At 41.7% G+C, this 23025-nt stretch overlaps 2 protein-coding genes across 2 annotated transcripts; both read left to right on the top strand.

Moving 5' to 3' along the window:
• Positions 1–471: 471 nt before the first annotated feature.
• LOC138878379 (secreted RxLR effector protein 161-like) lies at positions 472–831 on the top strand. Its single transcript, XM_070158048.1, has one exon. It carries the CDS (start codon positions 472–474, stop codon positions 829–831), a length of 360 nt encoding a protein of 119 aa, XP_070014149.1.
• Positions 832–1733: 902 nt separating this feature from the next.
• On the top strand, positions 1734–2825 carry LOC138878378 (uncharacterized). Its single transcript, XM_070158047.1, has 3 exons — positions 1734–1957; positions 2076–2271; positions 2373–2825. Exons 1-3 carry the CDS (start codon positions 1734–1736, stop codon positions 2823–2825), a joined length of 873 nt encoding a protein of 290 aa, XP_070014148.1.
• Positions 2826–23025: the final 20200 nt, after the last annotated feature.

Raw genomic sequence — 23025 nt, 5'->3', positions numbered from 1 at the left:
GAATGTCCTGAGCATGTGTACAAGTTAGACAAGGCTCTCTATGGACTCAAGCAGGCCCCAAGAGCATGGTATGAACGATTGTCCGAATTCCTGCTGGAGCATGGTTACAAAAGAGGTAAAATTGATAGTACCTTATTCTTAAGGGAAAAAGGTAAGGATATCCTTGTTGTACAAATATATGTTGATGACATAATCTTTGGGGCCACTACTGATAAGCTAAGTAAGGACTTTGCAAAATTAATGGGGAGTGAGTTTGAAATGAGCATGATGGGTGAGCTTAACTTCTTCTTAGGCTTACAGAGCAAACAAAGTCCAAATGGAACCATGATCCATCAGCAAAAGTATGCAAAGGAGCTAATCAAAAAGTTTAAAATGGAAGAATCTAAAGAAATAGACACACCCATTGCAACTGCCACTAAATTAGATATTGATGAACCTGGTTCATCAGTTGATCAAAAGTTGTATAGGGGTATGATTGGTTCACTCTTGTATCTTACTGCTAGCAGAACTGACATTGTTTTCAGTGTAGGGCTTTGTGCTCTCTTTCAGGCAAATCCTAAAGAGTCTCACCTGACTGCTATCAAAAGGATACTAAGATACTTGAAAGGCACCACTGATCTGTGTCTTTGGTATCCCAAAGGTAGCAATTTCAATTTAGTAGGATATGTTGATGCTGATTATGCAGGTTTTCTAGTGGATAGGAAGAGCACCTCAGGTATGGCACACTTCCTTGGTTCATGTCTTGTGTCTTGGGCTACTAAAAAGCAAAATTCTATGGCCTTGTCAACTGCTGAAGCTGAATATGTTGTTACTGCTTCTTGTTGTGCTTAATTGCTATGGATCAAACAGCAGCTGGTAGATTTTGGTATAGAAGTAGGTTGCATTCCTATATTCTGTGATAACACAAGTGCTATAAGTATGACAAAGAACCCTGTTCATCATAAAAGGAATAAACACATAGATATTATGCACCATTTCTTAAGAGACAATTATGAGAAAGGTCTGATCTCCATAGAATTCTGTGCTACTGATAAGCAAATTGCTAACATCTTCACTAAAGCACTGAGTAGGGAAAACTTTGAGAGGAACAGGTTGGAATTAGGGATGATTAAGATCGCGTAATAGGTCCAGCTTAGAAAAAAAATTCTTTTTTGGCTAGGAATTCTAACTTTGTGTAAATATCTAGATTAATTCTTACTCAGTCTCATACTTTAATTAGTATACTCCTGTGAAATGTGTATATATGACTCACTGATCTCTTACAGAGTTTTTTCTATTATGGCATTTGAGGCATGTTCAAGAGAAGTCTAAATGAAGAACCTGGTTCATCAATATGAGTTCACATGAAAGCTCAGGCATGGCTTCAATACTTTGCACAATTAGAAAGATTAATAATTCAATCATGAGCAGAAGTCCTATACTTGCCAAATTCGTAGAAAATACTATCCGTTGAAGCATTGAACCAGTTTCGTCCATTTAGAACTCTAAAACTGTAATTTTTGCCTAATATCTAGGGAAGCCAAATAATCATTAAAAGTCTGGAATTACAGTTTGATTAGAATTCTATTTGACCCCTGAAAAGTTGTCGTTACTGAATTAATGTCTAATTATCTTTAAATACACACCACATCTCTAATCTTCTTCATTATTCTAAAACCGTCAAAAATTCTGTTCTTCAACTCTAATTGCTCTCTTCTCTCAAATTCCCCAATTAACTCAAGACACGAACAAAAATGTTTAACCCACAAGATCATCCTGGTTCTCCTCCACCACCATCACCCACAAATTCATCCTCATCTACTCCTCCTAGTGAATCCCCAAAACCTAGGTTTCGAAGGCAGAAAATGTTGGCTCAAAAAACAGTAGCATCTGGGGCTCTAAGAAAGGTTTTAAATGAAAGGTTGAAAGCTAGCCAAGTGAAAAATAGCCCAGCTCCAAATTCTGATTCCAGTTCTGGGTCTGAATCCTTTCAATTTGCGACTGAGGGGGGAAGGACATGGGTTTTCTGACTCTGAGAAGACTCAAGAATTCCCTACTGAGGTAAGTTCATCTGTTGTTGAAAACTTTGAAACTAGGTTTGTTCTAGTTGGACCCATTAGGGATGTTAAGTTGGTTGAGACGAGTAGGAGTGGAGGTAAAAAGAAGTCTGAAAAAGAAAAAGAGAGAGAAGGTGCATGTGGTGAAGAGAAGGGAAATGGGAAGGGAGCAGTTCTTGCTATATGTGGGGTTGCACAAGAGATGTTAGAAGAGAGTGACATGAAGTCAGGGGAAGTGGGTCTGGAGAGGCTGCTGAGGGGTTGGTTCATCTGAGCAAAAGGAGAGATGAAACCGTTTCATCTACTAAAGAGAACCTAGCTGATCTACTGAGAAAGATTGGGACAAGTTATGACCCAAAGAAATGCAAAGCTACCACACCAAAAGCCCCAAATGTTGCCAATCCATCCAAGAAAAGAAAAACTTCATCCCCAAAACCTACTGCCTCTTCAATGCCTAAGGGAAGAGCCACAAGAAGCAGGGTAAAACAAAGTGAAGCTGACTTACAAAAGGCTCTAGAAGAAAGCAAGAAAAGGAAAATGGAGAAGGGAAAGGGAAAGGTTAACGAATCCTCTGAGGGTGTAGAGGAAGAGGAGATGGAACTGATCCATCAAGAAAGGGGTACAATAGTGGAGGCTTCTACACCTAAACATAAAAAATCCAAGACCTCTTCCAAGAAGTCTTCTTCTGTACCTGTGTCTGATGTACCCTCACTAGCCAAGAGGACAAGATCTGTAGTAAAAACTAAACAAGCAAAAGTTTCAGATGATGAAGAGTGGAGTGGAAAATAAAAAGAAGAGGAATCTGAGAAGGAACAGGACAAGTTTGCCATCTTTGGCAGGAGAAAAATTTTGAAAGGTAGATTGTTGAAGGACCTGGTGGAACCATGGATGATGAGGTTGGTTGACTCTTTAACTACTCAAGGTTGGAAGGACATGGTCCTTCAGATGGATGGGAGACTAGCCAGAAATGGACTAATTGAGTTCATGGCTAATGCTGATGTTAAGGATGGGGTTGTCAGTAGCTTGGTAAAGGGAGTCCTAGTGCAATTTGATGTTGCGAAACTAGGAGAAATTCTAGATATACCCTCTGAAAGGTTTGATGAGTACACTAGGCAAAGATGGCCATGCCTGGACTCCCTACCTACTGCTCTTGAGATCACCAAGGGGTTCTGTGATTCAGAGGATGTGAATGAAGCCAGGGCTGTGCAGAAAAGTGAGATGAGGGCTGAGCACAAGGTTGTGTTTGAATTTGTCAACAAGTGCCTACTACCCAGACAAGAGAGAAGACATACTGTAAATTACATTGACCTAGATCTTATGGAGTGCCTTGAGAGAGGAAAGCAGATCAACTGGCCTGCTCTCATTGTAAAATTGCTAGACAGGGTCATCAATGGCTCCAAGGCTCATGCTACTCCATATGGCTTCATACTGACCACTGTTCTGGACAGGCTGAACGTGCCTTTGAAGAAATGGGAAATGGCATAAAGAAAGGAACATTTTGGCATTAAGACTCTTCTGGCTTGTGACTATCCAGTCAATGCCATTCCAGTTGAACCTGGTTCATCTCTGAAGACACCCATAAACAGCAAGGTTAGGACTTTGGTTCAGGAATGTGGAACTAAGGATGCTAGGCTCAAGGCTCGTGTGGCTGAATTGGAAACTGAGAGGGATGGCCTTAGAACTGAGCTAGCAAAAGAAAAGGAGAAGAGTGATGGAATCCTTCAGAATATGCTGAACCTTCTCCAGACTCAACCCTCTAGTTCCTCCAAGCCTTAGATCTCCTAGTACTTATCTTTTGAACCTATCTAGTAACCCCAGTGAACCCCAGTGACCCGGATTAGGGATTTTTCTACTTTTTCTCATATTTTGAAAGTTTTTCTTTCTTTTTGTGGACTGTTAATGGCAACATATCATGATCAATGACAACAACTGTTTTCTCTTGTTCTATGATGATTCTGACCTTAATAGTTTAAATATGTTTGTTGATTATTGATAATTGCACCATGTTTTCACTTGCAGTTGCCCCAGTGGCCATTTGTACTTTTTAAAATCTGGGATTCACATTAAGTATGCAACTTTTCAATGATGTCAAAAGGGGGAAGATATTGTGCTTTACCCATTATTCTGAATAAGTGATATTTATAACCTAATTAACCTGGTCCTTGATGAGAAGTAAATTTTCTAAGTCTAGTGTTGATGGTTAATCTAAGTTCTTACATATCTTTTAATCAGTAAAAAGTACAGAGTTTGTCATCATCAAAAAAGGGGGAATTTGTTGGCCCAAGAACAGGTGAAGTTTTGAAGAATAACAAATGAACTCAGTCATGATCAACCTATACATGTGAGATGCACATGAAGGAGATAAGTCCCACTGATCAAGCAACAATATCTCCTGATCTTATCAAAAAGGTTACATATTGGATAAGGGGAGAAAGTCTCCTTATATGAAGAGAACACAATCCAGATAAAGAGAGTATTAGAGTTTGATATCGTCAAGGACTCAACTACGATAGAAGATCAGAAATTGAATCCCAATCAAACTCTGATTACTAACCTATTAAATGACAGTGATTAATCTCTTTTACATGGATTTGCACATACACAGAAGTTAAACTAAATTGAAAGCAAAAGAGCAAGGCGGTTTTGCAAGCAGTTTATATGAGATTTGAAGTGCACTCCTGAAGCTACTTGAATGAGATAGAAGAACTAGTTCTATTGTGTTTTTTCTTATTCTAGTTCAATTGTAGTAGGTGGTTTAAAGTTGTACCTTTCCAGCTTTCATAGAAGCAATTGTATTAGGTACTTTGAGAGTTCAAGTTATAGGCTAACTTGAAGTTGTCGCAACAGTTAGAGGTTGGTTGCTACAACGGGATTAGAGGTAATCCTTAGGTTTACAAAGAGTTTTATAAATGCTGTTTTGGCTTAGTGATTTAGTGAAGTGTTGGGGAAAATCCTACTGAGTAGTAGGTCGTGGTTTTTCACCTTTTGATCCAGGTGTTTTCCACGTAAAAATCTCTGTATTTTTTATTTTATGTACTTTTAATTCCGCAAACAGTAGTAGTTAAAACACCTAGAAGAACCTGGTTCTTCTAGATCAAAAATTGGGTATCACACAAATCACCCCCTCTTGTGTGGTATTGACGCATAAAACATCAGAGAAACTAAGGCATTTTGTTGATGTTTATTAGTATATTTCAGGTGTCAAGTGATTTAGGGATGATTGTGAAGAAACCACGTGAAAACAAGTCAAAAAGGAGCTAAAATGGAAAAATAAAGTTTGTCCAGTTTTTACACTGTGTGATCGCATAATTCTTAATGCAATCGCATAATCTTAAGCCTATGAAACAGTGCGAACGCGTATGAACACATGCGAATGCATAAGGCAAAGTCTAGACAGCAGCTGGTCAACATACCTGTTCGAACGCAGGGCAGCTTATGCGATCGCATACCTCAGGGAATTCATTCTCTGTGATCGCATATCTTCAGTGGTGAACGCACAGTATACTTTCTGGTCAGGTGCTGGGTAGTTTTGACATTTCACGTTTTTATCCCCAAACCATTTTTATACACGACCTAGCAGATATTTTCAGGATCTTTGGCATATTTTCAGTTCTAAAGACTAGAGAGAACAAGTTTGGAAGCTAGGGTTTATGCACTTACACTTGGGTTTTGAAGATTTGAAGGTTGTGGTTAAGAATTTCTTACTCTTTTATACTCATTTCTTCATTTCCTTGCTTTGTAATGTATATCTAAGTGTGTAGTATTTTATCCAACACTTGAATCTTGTTTATGGGAATATTCATATTTAAAGTGTGGATTAAATACCTCGTTGTGCTTATGTATTGAATGATTTTTATCCTTTTATGAAGTGAGTTATTGTTTCTTTAATTATTCTTGTTCTTTAATGTTTCCAAAGGGATTAGTTAACCCTAGGACTCACCCATTAACTCCAAATTATTTTAGGAAAGATTATTTGGGTTTGGAAAAGATTAATTAACAAGAACTTGAGGCTTTAACCCTCATTTTATAGATTCTACCTAGGGATAGGATTGTACTACTTGTAGCCATTTTCGGGTGTGCTTAATCTCTTAATCGTTTTAGGGTAATTTAATTAGGAAGTCTTATTAGTCTTTGGAAGAAGCTAATATAGAATTATTACCTGTGGCTAATTAACATAAACTCACTCATATTTGTAAAATTGTGAAATACATTGGATCGTTACTTGAGTGTAATTCCCAATGCATTCATCCTTGTAGCCATTGATCATTTTACTTGCTTTCTAGGTTAGTTTACGTTTTCGCATTTAGGTATAAACATTTCCTAAAACCAATTCTAAGTGTTTGGCATTTTATAACAAGTGATAATTCTCTTACATTCCTAATCGCCTACATATTGTTCTCTATGGGATTCGACCCCGGCTCATAGTTGGGTAAATTATATTGTATGCAACTGTATCCATTTACTTTTTAGTAGTGGATTTGGATGTCATCAAAATTGGCACCGTTGTATGGGAACAATTTGGCGTAATTTAGGTTGTTTGAGAAATAAGCGCAAGTACTTTGGTCCAAACTTGTGAATATTTGTGTGTCGTGCCCCCTTTTTTTCTCGCAAAATCGGGTTTATGACATTTGGAAAGACAACTCGTTCCTTTTGGGAACTGAGTTTTTGCATTTGAAGAGTCGCCACCTAATAATTAAGGTGCATTAGGACACCAATAGAGATTCAATTCTAAGTTTGTTTGGGTAACCATAGATTGGGTAATGGCTTCAAATTAAACAAAGAGGAAGGTGTTAGGCGCCCCTCAAGATCCACTAATTTGGTTCTCAGCCAGACAATTATTGTGAATTTGGGGTGCAATTAACATATAAGTAGATAAGGCTCAAATAATAGGGTATTCAACGAGATATATGAAATGGGAGCGGGTTGCACGCCTGCAACAAGATATATGAAATAGGAGCGGGTTGCACGCCTGTAATGAGATATATGAAATGGGAGCGGGTTGCATGCCTGCAATGAGATATATGAAATGGGATCGGGTGGACGCCTGCAACAAGAAAGAAATGAAAGTGAATACAGTGTTTGTTTCCTCATTTTTGTTGGCAACTAAATTATGGTTCCTTTACATTCCTCTTTGGTATTTCATTATTATCTGATACTCCCCGTAGCATGTTCTCCCCTCCCCATCTTTAACTGTGAATATCTGCTTTTATTTTCCGTTGTATATAATTTAACTGCATAGGTTTATTTGGCAGTCTGGTCCTAGCCTCATCACTACTTTGCCGAGGTTAGGCTAGGCATTTACCAGCACATGGGGTCGGTTGTACTGATACTACACTCTGCACTGTGTACAGATCCCGGTGCAGCAGCTTTTAGACCGCAGTAAGGGTGCTATCTTCAGTCCATTCAAGTGACCCGAGGTAGTCCTGCAGGCGTCCGTAGGCCTTAGCGTCTCCTTCTATCTTTCTATATTATTTCTTCTATGTATTTCTGAAACAGATTGTATTTATCTTTCGGACCTTTATTTGTAGTACTCTTAGACAATCTGTGAAATTGTGACACCAGATCTGGGTAGCTTTTAGTTATGGAATTGTGTTGGTAATATTGAAATCGTTACATTTCTTTTCTTCCACTTATTTAATTCTGTTGTTTATATGATGTTGTTCACCATTGTTAAAAGATTAAAATATATGAAGAAGGTTAAGTAATTTGACTTGCCTAGCTTTCATTAGTATGTGTCATCACGACCCCCGAGAGTGGGAAATCCGGGTCGTGACAAGTTGATATCAGAGCTCTAGGTTACTTAGGTCTCACAATTCACGGACAAGCTTAGTAGAGTCTGAGGGATCGGTACAGAGACGTTTGAATTTATCCCCTAAGGGCTACAGAGTTAGGAAAAACTTCACATCTATTCTTTCCTATCGTGCAGTTTGGTTTCTCAATGCTAATTAAATTTCTACTCTGTTTTTTTGCAGATGGCGAGAACACACGCTTCTTCATCCACTGATCAGCATCCTGAGCCCCTAGAAGCAGCTCCCATGAGGGGCAAAGGGCGAGGCCAAGGCCGTACTAAAGGCCGAGGTAGGGGCAGAGCCCAGCCTAGAGCAGTAGCACCAGCGGCGGAGCCTCAGGTTGAGTTTGATGATGAGGTTCCGGCCCAGGCAGTTCCGGTGGGCCCAGCTCAGGTCCTAGAGAGGCTCATTAGTACTCTAGGATGCTTCGGTCCATCTAGTGAGCCTTATGGAGAGAGTCACCCGGACAGGCTTGCTTCTGGTAGCTCCAGTCGTCTCTCAGGCCGGGGGAGGAGCACAGACTCCCGCTACCCGCACTCCGGAGCAGATGGCTCCCCAGTTTCAGACTCCAGTAGCTCAGCCAGTTGGAGCAGTTCAGCCGGGTGTGGTAGCTCAGACCGGTGATGGAGCAACTATGTCTGTTGATGCCTTGTGGAGATTGGACAGGTTTACCAAGCTCTTTACTACCACTTTCAGCGATGCATCTTCTAAGGATCCCCAGGATTATTTAGACAGTTGTCATGAGGTTCTAAGGAACATGGGGATAGTGGAGACCAATGGGGTCGACTTTGCTACTTTTTGCTTATCTGGATCTGCCAAGACTTGGTGGAGAGATTATTGTTTGGCTAGACCAGTTGGGTCACCATATTTTACTTGGGATCAGTTCTCTCAGCTATTCCTGGAGAAGTTTCTTCCTATCACTCAGAAGGAGAACTATAGGAGGCAGTTTGAGCGTCTTTAGTAGGTTTCTATGACTGTTACTCAGTACGAGACTAGATTTATTGGCTTGGCCTGTCATACTCTTCTTATACTTCCCACTGAGAGAAAGAGTGAGGAGGTTCATTGGGGGACTCATTCAGCCTATTCGATTGTAGATGGCTAAGGAGACGGGGAGTGAGATTTCTTTTCAGGAGGCGGCCAATGTGTCCAGGAGAGTTGATATGATTCTATCGCATGGGGTTGGTCAGGGGTCTGACAAGAGGCCTCGTCATTCAGGAAGATTCACTTGTGCCTCGTCTAGAGGCAAGGATTTGTATGGTAGAGGCCATCTTCCTAGGCCTTTTCAGTCAGCACTTCAAGTTTCTCACGGTGCTTCAGGTGGTCGTGGTTCTCACATGCAGTATTCTGATCAACAGTCTTATAGTGCATCGACAGCTCCTATCATCGCACGTCTGCTTCAGAGTTTTCAGGGTCGTCAGCCCCAGTAGCTGAAGGCTTGTTTTACTTGTGGCGACATGAGGCATATTGCTAGATTTTGCCCTCGAGCACCGAGTATTTCTCAACACCAGGGTTATCGTGCCATGGTTCAGGCACCGAGTGTTCCACTGCCCGCTCAGCCAGCTAAAGGTGGGGGTAGAGGTTCTAGAGGTAGAAGTAGAGGTATCAGAGGTGGAGCTCAGGTCGCTAGAGGTGGAGGCCAGCCAACAGGAGGCCATCCTAAAGATGTAGTTCAAAGTGATGGGGCCCAGCCCCGATGTTATGCTCTTCCAGCCAGGCCTGAGGCTGAGGCTTCCGACGTAGTTATCATAGGTACTGTTTTGGTTTGTAGTAAAGATGCTTCTGTTCTATTTGATCCAGGGTTTACATACTCCTATGTGTCATCTTATTTTGCTCCGTATCTGGTCATGCCTAGTGATTCTTTGAGTGCTTATGTATATGTGTCTACACCGGTGGGTGATTCTATTGTGGTAGATCGTGTCCATCGTTCATGCATAGTTGTGATTGGGGGTCTTGAGACTCGAGTAGATTTGTTGCTTTGGACATGGTTGATTTTGATATTATATTGGGTATGGACTAGTTATCACCTTACCACGCTATCTTGGACTGTCATGCCAAGACTGTAACCTTAGCCTTGCCAGGTTCACCTCATTTAGAGTGGAGAGGGACTCCTGGTCATTCTACCCGTAGGGTTATCTCGTATATGAAGGCTCGGCGTATGGTCGAGAAGGGTTGTTTGGCTTATTTGGCATATGTTCGTGATTCTAGTGCTGAGGTTCCTTTTATGGATTCTATGCCTGTAGTTCGTGAGTTTCCTGAGGTATTTCCTTTAGACCTGCCGGGTATGCCACCCGACAGGGATATTGACTTCTGCATTGATTTGTCTCTGGGCACTCAGCCCATTTCTATTCTGTCGTATCATTTGACCCCGCCTGAATTGAAGGAGTAGTTGCAAGACTTGCTTAATAAAGGCTTCATTAGACCTAATGTCTCGCCTTGGGGTGCGCCGGTGTTGTTTGTTAAGAAGAAGGACGGATCGATTAGGATGTGTATAGATTATCGGCAGTTGAACAAGGTTACAATCAACAATAAGTATCCATTGTCGAGGATTGATGATTTGTCTGATCAGCTTCAAGGTGCCAAGGTATTTTCGAAGATTGACTTGAGATCTAGCTACCGTCAATTGAGGATTAGGGCATCCGATGTCCCTAAGACAGCTTTTCGCACTCGGTACAGGCATTATGAGTTCTTAGTGATGTCATTTGGGTTGACAAATGCCCCAGCACTTTTTATGGATTTGATGAAACGGGTGTTCAAGCCTTACTTGGATTCATTCGTGATAGTCTTCATTGATGATATTTGATCTATTCCCATAGCCAGGAGGAGCATGAGCAACATCTAAGAGTGGTTCTTCAGACTTTGAGAGATAGTCAGTTGTATGCTAAGTTTTCAAAGTGTGAGTTCTGGTTGTGTTCGGTTGCATTCTTAGGTCATGTTGTATCAGCAGAGGGTATTCAGGTAGATCTAAAGTAGATCCAAAGAAGATAAAGGCAGTCAAGAATTGGCCTAGACCCACATCACCTACAGAGATCCGGAGTTTCTTGGGTTTGGCAGGCTATTATCGTCGATTTGTGGAGGGGTTTTCATCTATTGCAGCCCCGATGACCAGGTTGACCCAGAAGGGTGCCCAGTTCAAATGGTCGGATGAGTGTGAAGCGAGCTTTCAGAAGCTCAAGACAGCTTTGACTACGGTGCCAGTGTTGGTTTTGCCCACAGCTTCAAGGCCATATACAATTTATTGTGATGCATCTCGTATAGGACTTGGTACAGTGTTGATGCAGGATGGCAAGGTTATTGCTTATGCTTCGCATCAGTTGAAGATTCATGAGAAGAACTATCTGGTTCATGATTTAGAGTTAGCAGCCATTGTTCACGCATTGAAGATTTGGAGGCATTATCTGTATGGCGTGTCATGTGAGGTGTTCACTGATCACAAGAGTTTGCAATACTTGTTCAAGCAGAAGGAGCTAAATTTGAGGCAGAGAAGGTGGTTGGAGCTATTAAAGGACTATGATATCACCATCTTATATCATCCAGGAAAGGCCAATGTGGTGGTCAATGCTTTGAGTAGGAAGTCAGCTAGTATGGGCAGTCTTGCATATATTCCGGTCGGTGAGAGACTGCTTGCTTTGGATGTTCAGGCTTTGGCCAATCAGTTCATGAGGGTTGGTGTTTCTAAGCCCAGCCATGTGTTAGCTTGCACAATCGCTCGTTCTTCTTTATTGGAGTGTATTTGAGATCGGCAGTATGATGATCCTTATTTGTTTGTCCTTAGGGACACGGTGTAGCACGGTGGCGCCAAATAGGTTACATTAGGAGATGATGGAGTTTTGAGGTTGCAGGGTCGAGTTTGTGTGCCTAATGTGGATGGGCTCCGAGAGTTACATTAAAAAGGAGGACCATAGTTCCCGGTACTCTATTCATCTGGGCGCCGCTAAGATGTATCAAGATTTGCCGTAGCATTATTGGTGGAGGAGGATGAATAAGGATATTGTTGCATGTGTGACTCGGTGTTTGAATTATCAGCAGGTAAAGTGAGCATTAGAGACCTGGTGGTCTGTTCCAGAAGATTGAGATTCCTGAGTGGAAGTGGGAGCATATCACTATGGACTTCGTTGTTGGACTCCCACGGGCTTAGAGGAAGTTCGATGCAGTGTAGGTTATTGTTGATAGGCTGACCAAGTCAGCACATTTCATTCATGTGGCAGTCTTTTATTCTTCCGAGAGGTTAGCTGAGATATCCGGGAGATTGTTCATCTTCATGGTGTGCCCGTGTCTATCATTACGGACCGAGGTACGCAGTTTACCTCACATTTTTGGAGAGCAGTTCAGCATGAGTTGGACACACGGGTCGAGTTGAGCACAACATTTCATCCTCAGACGAACGGGCAGTCCGAGCGTACTATTCAGATTTTGGAGGATATGCTCCAAGCTTGTGTCATTGACTTTGGAGGCTCGTGGGATCAGTTCTTGCCTTTAGCGGAGTTTGTCTACAATAACAGCTACCAGTCGAGTATCCAGATGGCTTCTTATGAGGCTTTGTATGGTAGGCAGTGTCGGTCACCGATTGCATGGTTTGAGCCGGAAGAGGCTCGGTTGTTGGGTACGGATCTAGTACAGGATGCCTTGGACAAGGTCCGGATCATTCAAGATAGGCTTCGTACAGCTCAGTCCAGGCAAAAAAATTATGTCGACCGTAAAGTTCTTGATGTGGCATTCATGGTCGGCGAGCGGGTGTTGCTTCGGGTGTCTCCTATGAAGGGCGTGATGATATTTGGAAAGAAGGTCAAGCTTATCCCTAGGTTCATTGGCCCGTTTAAGATTCTCGATCGAGTAGGAGAGGTAGCTTACAGACTTGCGTTGCCGTCGAGTTTATCAGTTGTGCATCCAGTGTTTCATGTGTCCATGCTTCGGAAGTATCACGTCGATCTACCCCATGTGTTAGACTTCAGCACTGTTCAGTTGGACAAGGACTTGTCCTATGAGGAGGAGCCGGTAGCTATTCTAGACCGGTAGGTTCGTCAGTTGAGATCGAAGAGTTTCCCTTATGTTCGTGTTCAGTGGAGAGTTCAGCCTATTGAGGCATCGACCTGGGAGTCCAAGTCCGATATACGGAGCCGTTATCCCCATCTTTTCTCCGACCTAGGTACTTCCTTCTTATGTCCGTTCGAGGACGAACGATTATTTTAGAGGTGGAGAATATGATGACCCAAAAGGTCATCACTTGTTTTAGAAATAAATTATGTGTTCTGAGGCCTTAAATCCTCCCTTTTGTCTCACCTCGATTTGCATGCACAATCGAGGCTTGTATCCGGAAAGCCACTATATAAAAATCTGTGAAAAATGGTAAATTTTGCTTTTAAAATGAATTTAAGTTGACTTCGGTCAATATTTTCGGTGAACGGAAAATATGGGACTTGGGCGTATGCCCGGAATCAAATTCCGAGGTCCCAAGTCCGAGAAATGAATTTTTAAAGAAAATTATTTTCTGGAATATATATGAGTTTTTGGAAATGAAATATGTTTGAAATTGATGGTATCGAGCCCGTATTTTGCTTCCGAAGCCCGGTACAAGTCTTATATGTGATTTAAGTTGAGATTGTAAAATTTGGTAAGAAACGGAGGTCATATGATGTGGTTCGGAACCTTAGTTGTAAAATTTGAAACTTTGAAAGTTCTTGAGATTTTCTTTGATTTTGATGCTAAATTTATAGTTATTGATGTTGTTTTGATGATTTGATCGTGTGAGCAAGTCAGTATGATGTGTTTGGACTTGCGTGCATGTTTGGTTTGGAGCCCCGAGGGCTCGGGTGAGTTTTGGATAGGCCACGGAGTGAAATTTGGACTTAGAAATTGTTGATATGTTGCTTGGCTCGCAAATGCGAGAAAGTATCGCAAATGCGAAAGTCAACCTGGGCTGCCTTGGTCGCAAATGCGACGTTTGTATCGCAAATGTGAAGGTGACCGGAATTGCACTTGGTCGCAAATGCTACAAAATCTTCGCATTTGCGAAGTCAACAAGTTTTGAAGGGGTTTGCAATTGCGAACCCTGGTCGTAATTGCGACATCTGCGACCTGCAAATTCATAACTTAGCCGAAAATCTTTTATTTTTCAAACCTTTTCAAAACCTAAACACCTTTGGGCGATTTTTCAAAGACAAGTACTCTTCTAAATCGATTGTAAGTCATTTCTAACTCGTTTTCATTAATCTTTAACATCTTTTCACATGATTTCAACTCAAAATCAAGGGTTTTCATGGGGGAATTGGGTGTTTTGGGTAGAACTTAGGTTTTCAAATTTTGGGGATTTGGACCTCGATTTAAGGTCTGATTTCAAAACAAATTATATATTTGGGTTCGTGGGTGAATGGTTAATCGGGTTTTGGTTCGAACCTCGTGTTTTGACCATGTGGGCCCGGGGTCGATTTTTGACTTTTTGGGAAAAACTTTAGAAAACCTATTTTCATGCATTAGAATTGAATCATTTAGCATTTATTGATATAGTTAAGTAACTTGTGGATAGATACGAGCGAATTGGTGTTGGAATCAAGAGGTAAAGCGGTAGTTGATGCTTGAATTGTGTTCGTGGCATCGAGGTAAGCGTTTGGTCTAACCTTAGCTTGAGGGATTAGGAGTTGTGTCTTATTTGCTATGTGTTAATTGTGGAGTACGACGTATAGGCATGGTGATGAGTATCTATACGTCGGTGTCAAGCATGCCCGTGGGTCTAATGTTGTAATTCTTGTGACTCCGTTGAGATTTATTCATGCTTAATATGTTGATTATCGTTGTTGGTTCCCTTGCCAGGATGCTATTGTTTATGATATTGCCTCCCTTGCCAGGATGTTATTGTTTATGATATTGTCTCCCTTGCCGGGATGTTATTGTTATGACATTGTCTCCCTTGGCGGGATGTTATTGTTTATGATATTGTTTCCCTTGCCGGGATGTTGTTGTTATACTTTTGTTCCCTTGCCGGGATTCTTTTGTGATTGATGTTGATTTGTAAATGGGATCGGGTGGCACGCCGCCACGAAAATATATGAAATGGGAGCGGGTTGCACGCCTGCAAAGAGATATATGAAATGGGAGCGGGTTGCACGCCTGCAAAGAGATATATGAAATGGGGTCGGGTTGCACGCCTGCAACAAGAAAGAAATGAAAGTGAATACCGTGTTTGTTTCCTCATTTTTGTTGGCAACTAAATTATGGTTCCTTTACATTCCTCTTTGGTATTTCGTTGTTATCTGATACTCCTCGTAGCATGTTTTCCCCTCCCCATCTTTAACTGTGAATATCTGCTTTTATTTTCTGTTGTATATGATTTAACTGCACAAGTTTATTTGGTAGTCTGGTCCTAGCCTCGTCACTACTTCGCCGAGGTTAGGCTAGGCACTTACTAGCACATGGGGTCGGTTGTGCTGATACTACACTCTGCACTGTGTGCAGATCCTGGTGCAGCAGCTTTTGGACCGCAGTGAGGGTGTTGTCTTCAGTCCATTCAGGCGACCCGAGGTAGTCCTGCAGGCGTCCGCAGGCCTTGGCTTCTCCTTCTATCTTTCTATACTGTTTCTTCTATGTATTTCTGAAACAATTTGTATTTATCTTTCGGACCTTAATTTGTAGTACTTCTAGACAGTTTGTGAAATTGTGACACCAGATTTGGGTAGCTTTTAGTTATGGAATTGTGTTGGTAATATTGAAATTGTTACATTTCTTTTCTTTCGCTTATTTAATTCCGTTGTTTATATGATGTTGTTCACCATTGTTAAATGATTAAAATATATGAAAAAGATTAAGTAATTAGAATAATTGGCTTGCCTATCTTTCATTAGTAGGCGCCATCACGACCCCCGAGGGTGGGAAATCCGGGTCTCATCTTTAATTCGCTTGATTGGAAGTGCCATTTGGCACCTTGATGGTAGTCCACATGTCATGCCTTTTTTCCACCTATGCAGATAGTCCGCCCACTTTCTGAATATTCTCATCTGAATTTTTGGGTGTCACGACCCAAATTCTTCCTCCGTGAATTGTCGTGACAGCACCTAGTCTCTACGACTAGGTAAGTCTAACATTTGCAGAAATGAAATAAAAAACATAAGAATTAACAACTAACAGTAATAGATAATTTAAATGAAACATTTGATGTCGCTCAGCATATACAATAATCAGCTCCCGAAATATACACAACTCTCCCAAGACCCAGAACACCATAAGTCATAAGCTTTTAAGAATTACTAGATGTTCTATACATCAATGTCTAAAGAAATAAGGGAAGAATTAACATAAGGGGATAGAGGGGGACTCCGAGGTCTGCGGATGCAAGCAGATGTACCATGAAGTCTCCTGAACAGCAGCAACCGTGCAACTAAACTCAAGGCTGGTAAGAGGTACCTGAATCTACACACAAAAAATATGTGCAGAAGAGGCATGAGTATACCACAACGGTACCCAGTAAGTGTCAAGCCTAACCTAGGTCGAGTAGTGACGAGGTCAGGCCAGTTCAGGGCCCTACTAGTGTGTGTGTGTGTATATATATATATATATATAAAATAAGACGGAACAAAAATATCACAGTAAAATAAAGACTGAAATTTAATCGGAAGGAAATTACAGAAAGGATGATAGTACAGTACACAAATAGCAACAGGGGATCTCCCGAGATACTATCTCATAGTCCCAAACGTAAATGTGTAGGAGGATCTCCCGAAATACCATTCTGTAGTCCCAAAGTAAATACGCAGGGGGATATCGAGGGATACCGTCCCGTAGTCCCAAAGTAAATGTTTATAACTAGGGATTATGGTTCATTTTACACTCTTTCCTACTTGGGTTTTGATTAAAAATGTGTACAAAATAGTCACATGGTCTTACATATTGTACTTGTTTGCAGGGTTTGGTCAAAAAGGTGACAATTAGTCAAAATCGGCTCAAAAAAAAGTGAAACATGCACAAGTACCAAGAACAAGTCCAAGCACAGTGCAACAGATCCACTGCGGGCACATTCCATTTAGTGTGATCCGCAGTGAGGAGATTCAGAGAGGTGCTTATTTTGGAAACTCAAGCAATGCGGCCGCAAAGTAGTATGTGCGGACCGCAATGGCCTCACCGCAGCCGCAATCGATATTTGTGCGGTCTGCAAAGGAGGAGTTCAGAGAGTTGGAGTTTTTGAGGACATAGCCAATGCGGTCCGCGGTCTGCGGTCCGCGATCCTTTTTGTGCGGACCACAAAAGAAGCCACCGCGGTCGCGGTGCATTTTATGCGGCCCACGGTGGACAAGTTCAGGGAGCATAGACTTGAAGCCAAATAGCCTCATCGCGGCCGCACCCCATTTTGTGCGGACCGCACTACATCCGCAGGGGTATTTTTTTCCAGAAAATTTGGCCTAGTATAAATACTTTCTTTCCCATTTTTAGGTTATCTTTTGTAATCTAACTTTGAGCTGCACTCGTGAACAATGGTTTTTGACCATTTTGAGTAATTTGTGGTTACTTTAACACTGAAGTTTCTTTATCTTAGTTTGTAATTAAATCTTATGGATTTTTCTTCATCTATTTCTGTGTTTTCTTCCATTATTATGAGTAGCTAGACCCATTAGCTAGGGTTGTGGCTCAACCCTAGTGTGGGTATTTGATGGGTCTTGAGTTTTAAGGCTTGAGTGTCTATGGGTGTTTGATATTTGGACTAATTTGTGTTTTCCATGTTGAATTAGTGGTTGCAAATACTAATTTGTGTCTTTTTGACTTGGGCTCTTCTTGAGAAAGAGAGCTTGAGTCTAGGAAAATTAGTCCAACAAGGAATTGAGGCATATTCAAGAGATTGATAGCCCCAATTAAAGGGTTAAACCTAGAGATAGTAATACCCAACTTGAACTTAAATTGCTTTCACAAATTATCATACCCAATTGGTCTTGAGAAAGTCAATTAGGGCAAAATACTCAAACTACTGAGAGGTATAGAGTGAGAAGTTGTGCATTGGTTATATCGTAATCCCCAATATGACAACCTTGCCTTAGATTCGAGAACCCGTCAAGTATTCACCTAGGATAAAGTCATTTCCCTATTGCTTCCTTAACCATTTAGACAACCCTTCAAGTATCTTATTCTTAGCTTAATTTAGCATCTTATTAGCATAAAATTAGAAGTAATATCAAAACCAATAATGTTTGGAAGAGTAATTAGGAGCAATTACACATCTCTAGTTTATATAGGAATCCAATTCCCACTTCTAGCTCACTGTGGATTCGATCCCAACCATCTCGGGTAAAAGCTGTTTCGATCACTCTCGCTACTTTGTAGTGGTGTAGGGTTGGCTCCGATCACTTTTTGGCGCCGTTGTCAGGGAGCTAACGGTTTTGGCTATCTATCTAAATAGCTTTGTGTATTGTTCTTCTTTCCTTCTGCGTTACTAATTTATGTGTGTCACAACTTCAGGTGCAAAATGGTAGCAAACAACGCACCTCTTGGAGATGTTCCACCAGGGGAGGAGGTAGATGACAATGTTGATAATGAGGTTCCTATTGTGCCTCAAGGATAAAAGAGAGGCCGCCAGGCAAATGATAATATTCCAGATCCTCCCCCGCCGCCTCCAAGAGTGGCTCCTCGAGTGCTTCCCAACCAAGGATATGCTAGTGCAATTGTCCCACCCCGGATCTGGGTGGGCAATTTTCAAATTACAAATGTGATGCTGAAATTGTTGGAGCAGGGAGGGTATTTCACGGCTCTACCAATCAAAATGCTTATAAACATCTTAAGGGGTTCGTGGATACCTGTTGGGGGAGCAAGCAAACTAATGTGTTGGAGGATGCACTTCGGTTGAGACTATTCCCTTTCTCACTTAGAGGGAAGGCATTAGATTGACTTGAACGACTTCCCAACCATTCCATCACTACTTGGGATGAGTTGGCGGATAAATTTATTGCAAAGTTTTTCTCACCGGGGCATATGGCAGCATTGAGAGATGAGATCTTAGCTTTCAAGCAGGAGCCCACCGAAGCATTACATGAGATTTTGGAGAGATATAGGACCATGGTAAAAGAATGTCCCAACAATGATATGACTGAGGCAATGATCCAACAGACTTTCTACCGGGGCATTAACACAACAAATTGGTGCATAGTGAACCAACTTGATGAGGGTAATTTCATGGAGCTGTCTTATGATGAGGCTTGTGACATTCTTGACGAGATGGCTGACACGTCCTCCGCTTGGCAAAGTAGAGCCAATATGCCACAGGGTGACCCCATGGTCACTCACTTGCACAAAGAGCTACATGATCATGGGCAGGCTATACAAGAGCTGACAACAACAATGAACTAGCTAGCAAAGGCACAGTTACAACAGGTTCAAAATCCGCGCCAAGTAAATGCTATGGAGGGTGTTAACATGCTAGTGAACAAAAGAAGACAAAGAGGTCAACAGAACCAAGGGGGTTCGGATCAATATGACAATGATTGTGGTGGATTCCAATATAGTGGTTATGTTGGGCAGAATAAAGAGGTGCAATACATGAACAACTATCAAGGCCAAAGGGGCAATTCTTCTAACCAACAACAATAGAGACCCCAAGGCAATTGGGGCAATCAACAACAATAAGGGAATAGTAATTGGGGAACAACAACCAAAATTCTAATTGGGGCAATCAGAATAATAATTAGAACGATCAGGGTAATTGGAATGGCAACAACAACAACTGGGGTGGTAACAACAATCAGGGTGATTGGAACAATGGCAATTAGGGAAATCGGGGGCAAGGCTTTCAAAGGCCCCCGATGTATCAACAACCGAACAATCCACCCCCATTTCTATCCCAAGGTCCTAGTTCTTCCAAAAATGAAATGGGAAGAATTGAAATGATGTTTGAACAGATGATGAAAAAGAATACGGACTCTGATGCTCAGTTGGCTTCCCACAATACTTCAATCAGAAACTTGGAGGTTCAATTAGGCCAAATATCACAATCCTTGAATATTCGCCCTAAGGGGGCTCTACCAAGTGATACGGTAGTTAACCCGAAGGGTGGGAACAATCATGTTATGGCAGTAACTACAAGAAGTGGACGAGGCGGTGATGTGAATGCCTCCAAGCAAAAAGAAATTTTGAGTGATGAAGTTGAGTTGCAAGAAGATGAGATTCCTTTGGTGGTTGAAAATGTGATTGATGAGAAAGTGAATGAGGAAAGGAGTATTGACATTCAAGATACCGAGCTGGAGACTTAGAATGACGTGAACCCATCTAGGGAACATGTAATAGACATGCCGGAAATGGTTGTGCCTAAAGCCAAGGCTCCTTTGCCAAGGCCACCTCCACCTTATCCTCAAAGCCTGTGAAGCAGAAAAATGAGAATCAGTTTAAAAACTTTATTGACATGATGAAAAGCTTATCCATTAATGTGCCTTTGGTGGAGGCTCTAGAATAAATGTCGGGTTATGCTAAGTTTATGAAGGACTTGGTGACAAAGAAAAGATCCATGGATTGTGAAACTATCAAGATGACCCACCAAGTTAGTGCAATAGTGCACTCAATGGCCCTGAAGCTAGAAGATCCCGGTGTTTTCACCATTCCTTGCACCATTGGGAGTGCGGACTTTGCAAAAGCTCTGTATGATTTGGGGGCAAGTATCAACTTGATGCCCTACTCAGTTTTCAAGACTTTGTGTATTGGGCAACTGAGACCGACTTCCATGAGATTACAAATGGCGGATAGAACTATGAAGAGACCATTGGGTATTATTGATGATGTCCTTGTCTAGGTGGACAAATTTATCTTGCTAGCTAATTTTGTGATCATGGACTGTGAGGTAGATTATGAGGTTCCAATCATATTGGGAAAACCTTTCCTTGATACTGGGAAGGCCTTAGTTGATGTGGAAGAAGGGGAACTCACCTTCCGGGTGGGTGATGAGAAAGTGGTCTTTCATGTGTGCAAATCAATGAAGCAGCCCAATAGTTCTGAAGTGTGCTCTTTTGTGGATCTTGTCACAGCAGTGATAGTTGATGATATTAGAGCAATGATCAATGTGGAGGACCCTCTTGATGCAGTATTGTTGAATCTTGATGTAAATGAGGATGAAGGCCGAGTGGAGTACGTGAATGCTTTACATGGAATGGGATTTTACTCTTATGAGCCTAGGAGACTCTCTTTGGATCTTGAGAATAGGAAGACTCCACCAACAAAACCTTCAATCGAGGAACCTCCGATATTGGAGTTAAAGTCGTTGCCTCCACACCTCAGGTATGAGTTCCTAAGCCCTAGTTCAACTTTGCCAGTTATTCTTTCTTCTTGTCTTACTAACATGCAGGTTGATGCCACATTGGCGGTGCTTCAAAAGCGGAAGAAGGCAATTGGATGGACCTTAGCTGATACTCGAGGTATAAGCCCTGCATTCTGTATACACAAGATTATTTTGGAAGATGATGCAAAGCCCTCTTTGGAACATCAAAGGATATTGAACGAGGCAATGTAAGAAGTTGTGAAAAAGGAGGTGATCAAGTGGTTGGATTCCGAGGTTGTGTATCCCATCTATGATAGCTCTTGGACTTCGCCGGTGCAATGTGTGCCGAGAAGGGTGGCATGATCGTGGTTGCAAATTTGCAAAATGAGTTGATTCCCACCAGTACCGTCACCGGGTGGAGGGTATGCATGGACTACCGCAAGTTGAATAAAGTGACCCACAAGGATCACTTTCCATTGCCTTTTCTTGATCAGATGTTAGATCGACTTGCTAGGCGTGCCTTCTACTATTTCTTGGATGGGTATTCTGGATACAACCAAATCTTGATTGCTCCGAAAGATCATAGAAGACCACCTTCACTTGTCCATATGACACCTTTGCCTTCTCTAGGATGCATTTTGGTTTGTGTAATGCACCGGCTACATTCCAGCGGTGTATGATGGCCATTTTCACCAATATGGTGGAAGATATTTTGGAGGTGTTCATGGACGACTTTAGTGTTGTGGGTGATTCGTTTGATGAATGTTTGAAAAATCTTGATAGAGTGTTGGCTAGTTGTAAAGAAACCAATCTTGTTCTTAATTGGGAGAAATGCCACTTCATGGTTGAGGAGGGAATAGTTCTTGGGCATAAAATTTCAAAGCATGGTATAGAGATGGACAAAGCAAAAATTGATGTGGTTTCAAGGCTCTCTCCCCCTACCTTAAGGGAGTTAGAAGTTTTCTTGGTCATGCGGGGTTCTACCGGAGATTTATCAAAGACTTTTCAAAGGTAGTGAATCCCTTATGCAAGTTATTGGAAAAAGATGCCAAGTTCGTGTTCGATGAGAGATGTATGAAAGCCTTTGAACTTCTCAAGCACAAGTTGACCACCACTCCTATTATTACCGCACCCAATTGGAGTTTGCCTTTTGAGCTTATGTGTGACGCGAGTGATGTTGCAGTTAGGGCAATTTTGGGTCAAAGAGTGAACAAAATATTTCATCCGGTGTACTATGCGAGCAAGACAATGAATGATGCTCAAGTGAACTACACGATGACTGAGAAAGAGCTTTTGGCTATTGTGTTCGCGATGGAGAAATTTTGGCCGTATCTCATGGGTGCCAAGGTCATAGTTCATACCGATCATGCCGCACTCCAGTACTTGATGACAAAGAAGGATTCCAAAGCTAGATTGATGCGATGGGTCTTGTTACTTCAAGAGTTTGATTTGGAGATTGTGGACCGGAAGGGTAATGAAAACCAAGTAGCGGACCACTTGTACCGCTTGGAGAAGGAGGGGAGGCCTCGTGATGGACTAGAGATCAATGATTCATTTCCCGACGAGCAACTCCTTTCTGTGTCGGTGAATGGTATGTCATGGTTTACGGACGTTGCTAATTTCCTTATGACTGGTATAATTCCGTGTGAGCTCTCTTCTAACCAAAGGAAGAAGTTCAAACGGGATAGTTTGGATTTCCATTGGAATGAGCCATACTTGTTCAAGATCTGCACGGATGGTGTGATCTGAAGGTGTGTCCCGGAGGAGGAGCAATTGAGTATCTTAGAGGCTTGTCATTCCTCTCCCTATGGTGGCCATCATAACGGGGAGAGGACGGCTTCCAAAGTTCTTAGTTGTGGGTTTTATTGGCCAACTTTGTACAAAGATGCAAGTGAAGTTTTGAAGAGATGTGATGAATGTCAAAGAGCGGGTGAAATTTCAAAGAAAGATGAGATGCCTCTCAATACCATTCTTGAAGTTGATATTTTTG

This window comes from Nicotiana sylvestris, chromosome 9 (assembly GCF_000393655.2).
Source record: "Nicotiana sylvestris chromosome 9, ASM39365v2, whole genome shotgun sequence".
NCBI classification, from domain to species: Eukaryota; Viridiplantae; Streptophyta; class Magnoliopsida; order Solanales; family Solanaceae; genus Nicotiana; species Nicotiana sylvestris.
This window is presented reverse-complemented; position numbering and strand designations above follow the sequence as displayed.

Excerpts from the sequence above, each read along its gene's own strand:
- LOC138878379 (XM_070158048.1), top strand. The coding sequence starts at position 472 with ATGATTGGTTCACTCTTGTATCTTACTGCTAGCAGAACTGACATTGTT.
- LOC138878378 (XM_070158047.1), top strand. The coding sequence starts at position 1,734 with ATGTTTAACCCACAAGATCATCCTGGTTCTCCTCCACCACCATCACCC. Across the intron at positions 1,958-2,075 it reads AATTCTGATTCCAGTTCTGG|GTTTGTTCTAGTTGGACCCA; the intron begins GTCTGAATCCTT and ends CTTTGAAACTAG. Across the intron at positions 2,272-2,372 it reads GTGACATGAAGTCAGGGGAA|ATTGGGACAAGTTATGACCC; the intron begins GTGGGTCTGGAG and ends CTACTGAGAAAG.